We start from the raw sequence: 5,604 nt of genomic DNA, 5'->3' as shown, positions 1-5,604 counted from the left end.
ACAGGCTAGTCTAACTCCTAAATATGGATATAAGAATCCCCAGAACAATATTAAACTTATAACAATAACTTACACGTATCATAATGCACATAATACCAGGACTCAATATTGCTTTAGCATTAGAAAATTAATTTATGAATCCACTCATAGCAGCAGATGAAAAAGGAAAAAAATGATTATTTCACTATTTGAAAAAATACTTTGTATTGTACTTAAAGTGTATTCAATAAAATCTTTTAGAAAATAAGAAATAAAGTTGTGACTGGCCGAATAGGAACAGCTCTGGTCTGCAGCTCCCGGCGAGATCAGTGCAGAAGGTGGGTAATTCTGCATTTCCAACTGAGGTACCTGGCCATCTCATTGGGACAGGCTAGACAGTGGGTGAAGCCCATGGAGCTGAAGCAGGGTGTGGCCTCACCTCACCCAGGAAGCATAAGGGGTCAAGGAACTCCCTCTCTTAGCCAAGGGAAGCCTCCAGGGACTGTGCCATGAGGAATGATGCACTCTGGCCCAGATACTGCACTTTTCCCATGTTCTTCGCAGCCCGCAGACCAGGAGATTCCCTGGGTGCCTATGCCACCAGGGCCCTGGGTTTCAAGCACATAAATGTAACACTCACTGTGTTACAATTGCCTGTAGTATTCAGTACACTAATATGCTGTACAGGTTTGTCACCTAGGGGCGATGAGCTATTCCATATAGCCTAGGTGTATAGCAGCTACTCTATATACCATCTAGGTTTGTGTAAGTACACTCTACCACATTTGCACAATGACAAAATCACTTGACAGCACATTTCTCAGAACCTATCCGCATCGTTAAACAACATATGACTGTATAATGCTAGCTTTTTGTAGATGCTTTTTATCAAGTGGCTAAAGTTTCCTCTATTCCCACTTTATAGAGAACTTTTATCATGAACAGATATTGAAATGTGTTAAATGTTTATTATGTATCAACTGATACAATGTAACTTTCCTTCTTTTGTTTGTTAACATGGTGGATTATTTTGATTGACTTTTTGAGATTTAATCAGCCTTGTATTTCTGGCAACAACCCCCCTTGAACATGGGGTACATTTTTTTAATATACTGTAGAACTCTATTTGTTAATATTAAGTTATACATATCTTTACATATCCACACACACCCTGGTTTTGGTCTCTCTCCTGGTTTTGGTATCAGTGTAATAATAACTTCAAAAAATAAATTGGGGAGTGTTCTCTCCTTTTCTGTTTTCTGGAAATGACTGTGTAGCATTGGTGTTAATTTCTTTAAAACATGTTAGAATTCTCCAGTGAAACCATCTAAACCTAGAGATTTCTTATTTGGTAGTTTTAAAATTAGGAATTCTATTTTCTTAATGGTTATAGAGTTATTCAAATGGTCTATTCCTGCGTGGTGGGTTGAGTTAGTTTGTGTCGCAGCAGGAACACTGCATTTTGTCCATTTTGTCTAAATTGTCTAATTTATGTGTGTGGAGTGGTTTGTAATATTCCTTGATTGTCCTTTGTGATGTGCGGTGTCTGTAGTGATATCGCCTGTTTCATTATGATATTTAAAATGTATGTCTTTTCTTTTCCTTTTAATTTCTGCTTGAGTTTGCTAAATTTTCTTAATCTTTTAACAGAGCTATCTCTTTGTTTCATTGATTTAACTATTGTTTTTCTCTTTTAAATGTAAGTGTTTTCTGTTCTTATCTTCATTAATCCCCACCGTCTACTTGCTTTCAGTTTATTCTGCTCTTCTTTTTCTAGGTTCCTGAGGTGGAAATCTATTGCTCACTCGAGACTTTTCCTCTTTCCTAATGCATGCATTTATTGCTATAAGTTTCCTTCTCAGCACTTTGATATGTCACAGTTTCATGTTTATCCAGTCCAATGTATTTTTAAATTTTTCCTTGAGACCTCTTTGTTGACAAATAGATTATTGTGAAGTGTGTTTTTAAACCTCCAAAAGTTTAGGGATTTTCATATCTTTCTTATGCTGATTTCCAGTTGGATTCCCTACAATGATTTGTGGTTTTCACTTGCTCTGGATGATTACTATGTCTTTTAAATTGATTGTGGCAAGTTTTAGGGCCTCGGATAGCTCTATCTTGCCATGTATTTGTCAGCACTCAAGAAAAAATGTGTATTCTGCTGTTGTTGTGTGGAATATTCTGTAAATGCCAAATTGATTCCTTTGGTTAATGGCATTTTGAGTTGTTTTATATTCTTGTTGATTTTCTTTTTTTTGTTTTTCCTCTTTGTAAAAATATGAAATGTTTCACAAAATTTTGTGTAATCTATATGCAGGAGCCATGTTAATCTTGTCTACATCATTCTAATTTTAGAAAGTGCTGCCAAAGCCAATACTCCTTGCTGATTTTCTGTCTAGTTCTATCAATTATTGAAAAGGGCATGAGGAAATTTCTAACTATAATTGTGGATTCATCTATATCTCCTTTCAGTTCTGGCAGTTTTCTTTTTTAAAAAAGTCAACAAAAATTTATTTAATTAAGCATAAAGTTACTTTCACATTTATCTACAACCACAGTGAATACAGTTCTTGGCATGAAGACACAATCTTTAGAATTTATAACCTCCCCACCTGCAAGATTACATATATAAAACTCCCACTATTGTTTCTATAAAAGTGGATTCGTTCACCAAATTAAAGTACTTATACTATCTAGAATATAATAAAATGGAAATGATTTACTCATAAATTTGTATTTAAATCATCTTTATTTATAAACTACTATACTAAGAACTATAATTCCTTAAACTTCAATTTGAGAAAAGTATAATCACTTAAGTAACAGCCGTTACTTAAACTGAAAATGAGATCAGTCTAAATTACTTTTGAAGAGAGCAAAAATGTTGTCAGGTTTCTTGCTGTGGTTCTGCTTGTTCAGTAGCAGGCTCCTTGGAAGGCAGAATCAACCCTGAAGGGAACTCGCTTCTACCTTCAGAATGTGGGGTTGGGGTAAAATCCAGGTCTTGGGTGAAGGTAAGGAGGAAAACCCCTCGGTGGATAGATGTTTCTCACTGCAAATGGAGCACGTGGTGGACCTGGGAAATCCCTTGGTGGACAGTAACCTCGAGACACTCCAAACATGGTTCCTGGAGGAGGTGGGGGGAAAGGAGGTCCTCTTCTCATGAATGGGCCTCTTGTATTCACAGGAAACGATGGACCTCTGATTGGAGCCAGAGGTGGAGGAACAAAGCCGGTACCGGTTGCTTCATTTTCAGCAGGGAGAGATGAATCAGGCACATTTAAATTACCAGGATGATCTTTGGCATCATTTCTACTGGATTCCATTTCTGAAGGCATTGACCCATCCATTTTATCCAAAGAAGGCGTATTAGAACTTCCGAGTTCTGCTGGCCCAGACAGTCCATCAGAATTAGAATAAAATCTGTCTTCCCTTTGTGGAGGAGGAGCTGAATCAGGATATGATTCTCCTGGTGGAGGAAACATCATCCTACGTTCCTGTTCCCACGGAGACGACAGGGACCCAGTGTCAGGAGGAGCCCTGTGAGGATCGGTTAACGTATCGCAGCCTGGTTCTCCTCTTTCATTGGTAATCTGATGGTCCAGAGGATTCCCTGGGCCTCTTGGGCCTCTTCCTCCTCCCTCCGGAAGCACAGGTGCGGGTCTGAGTGGACCTTCCAACACAGTTTGAGGAGACAGAAAAGCTCTCGTTTCAGATGAAGGCTGACCCAATGGTGAGGGACCACATGGAGAATGCCCTCTGCCAAATGCTGTATTTGAAACATCAGGTGCACGAGGATCTTTTTCTAAAAGTTCAAATTTAAACTCTGTTTCAGTTAATTTTTGTCTGTTGTGAGCATTTTCTTTCCTTAAATCATTGAGGTTTCTTTCAGCAGTCTGAGCTGCCAACCAATTATCATGTCCTTTTTTCTCGTAGGAAATAACCTGCCTTTGATAAAAATTAATAGTTCTCTTCAATTCTTCTTCAAGATCTTTGGCTAGCTTTCCATAGGTCTCCAGCCCTTCAGTGGTATGGCTGATCTTTTTTTCCACTTTAGAAAGTTTCTCTTCTTCCTGTATCCGGGAATTTTCCTCTACTGTCAATTTCCTGTGGAGTTTCATTTCATTTTCTTGATAGAATTCAGTCATTATTTTAAGTTTCTGTTGAAGCTTCTGATTCTCACTTTCAAAATACATGTTTTCTGACTGTAAAGATGCTTGTTGAGTCTGAAGATTTTTAATATGCTCTGTAAGCTCTTCCTTTGTTTTATCAGCTTCAGATAACTCAGTAACAATGTGGTTTCTTTCTCCTTCTAAGGTTTTTAAAGAAACATTTAACTCAGCAGCATGAATCAGTTTCTTCAAAGCTCCTGTTGGACGATCATCTAAGTAAGCACCATTTTCCGATTCACCGTTCACTTCTAATTCCAAGTTATCATCATCCGTTATGTCCTCTCCAAGCACAGCAGCCCGATCTTTCATCTTTAGCAAGCGTCCAGTCAGAGTGTTAATGTGATTTTCTTTATCATTCAGAACTTGTTCTGTGTGTGCTTTGGAGTCTTCAAATGTTATTTTCTGTTTATTAAGTTCACTCACTTGTTCTTTCCATACTTCAGCTTCTTGCAAAAGCCGCTTCTGGCTTTCCTGAAGTTGAGAATTTTCATTCAAAGCATCTTGTATTGCTATCTCGCGTCGTTCTTCACTCATGTTAAAGATCTTGCAGATGATTTTGGCTTCTGCTATTTGTGATTTCAGGGATTTTGACTCATTTTCTAGAGCCTGTATCCTTTTTGAGATATCCGCCATCAATTCATCTTGTTGAGAATGTTTAGATTTCTCTTCTTTGAACTCTTTTTCTAGACAGAGGATTTCATCCTCAAGTTCAGAATTGGACCTGTTCAGCTTTTCACAAGTTGCCTCCAAACTTCGTGCTTCTGCTGCCACCTTCTCAAAGCTGGCATCCTGTAAAGATGACTCTGCTTCATAGGCTTCGTACTCTTTTTGAATAAGGCTAAATTTTTCAAGTAGTTTACATTTTTCTTCAATTAGTCCAGAAAGCGTTGCAGCAAGTTGTTTTTCTCTTCCCACATAAAGCCGACTCCTAACGGATCTAAAAGCTCTCCACAGAAAAAGGAGAACAGCAAAAAATCCAACGACAGCTGCACATACCACCAGTTCCCATGGAAAACCATGAGGATTCGAATATGGTCTCCTACTTTCAGGCAGTGCTGCCACAACCCTGCGTAGCTCCTCCAGGACCAGCCCCAGATAGGGCTGAGGGGTAGCGCCGGGCTCCTCCATAGCGCCGAGGCTGCTCTGGGGTCTCCGCAGTAACACTGGCCACAACAAGCGGTGGAGAACACGCAGCCGGGGTCTGGAATCCGAATCCGCACGCGGCCACCAAGCGGAGCGGACCACTGCGGAGCCGGCTGCGGGGGGATCTGGGGAACACGGGCACCCCACAGGCCTCACAGGCCCATGCTGCTGTCCCCTCATCCCCCCTGCCCCCTTGTTACACTTTACATCCTGAGGCAGCGCAGGTCCCAGCCTGACCCGCCTTAGTTCTGGCAGTTTTTACATCACATATTTTGTTTTGTGGTGCGTGTGTGTGTGTGTGTGTGTGTGT

At 39.9% G+C, this 5,604-nt stretch overlaps 1 protein-coding gene and 1 pseudogene across 1 annotated transcript; both read right to left on the bottom strand.

Annotated features, from left to right (window-relative positions):
- Positions 1–2,225: 2,225 nt before the first annotated feature.
- Positions 2,226–5,604, bottom strand: LOC707249 (cTAGE family member 8-like). The gene has a single exon (XM_077997886.1). It carries the CDS (start codon positions 5,472–5,474, stop codon positions 2,952–2,954), a length of 2,523 nt encoding a protein of 840 aa, XP_077854012.1. The 5' UTR covers positions 5,475–5,604; the 3' UTR covers positions 2,226–2,951.
- LOC114677184 (U6 spliceosomal RNA) lies at positions 2,252–2,350 on the bottom strand (annotated as a pseudogene).

This window comes from Macaca mulatta, chromosome 3, assembly GCF_049350105.2.
Source record: "Macaca mulatta isolate MMU2019108-1 chromosome 3, T2T-MMU8v2.0, whole genome shotgun sequence".
Taxonomy (NCBI): domain Eukaryota; kingdom Metazoa; phylum Chordata; class Mammalia; order Primates; family Cercopithecidae; genus Macaca; species Macaca mulatta.
This window is presented reverse-complemented; position numbering and strand designations above follow the sequence as displayed.

Bases quoted from the DNA above. Each gene is read 5' to 3' on its own strand.
- LOC707249 (XM_077997886.1), bottom strand. From the start codon at position 5,474: ATGAGGGGACAGCAGCATGGGCCTGTGAGGCCTGTGGGGTGCCCGTGT.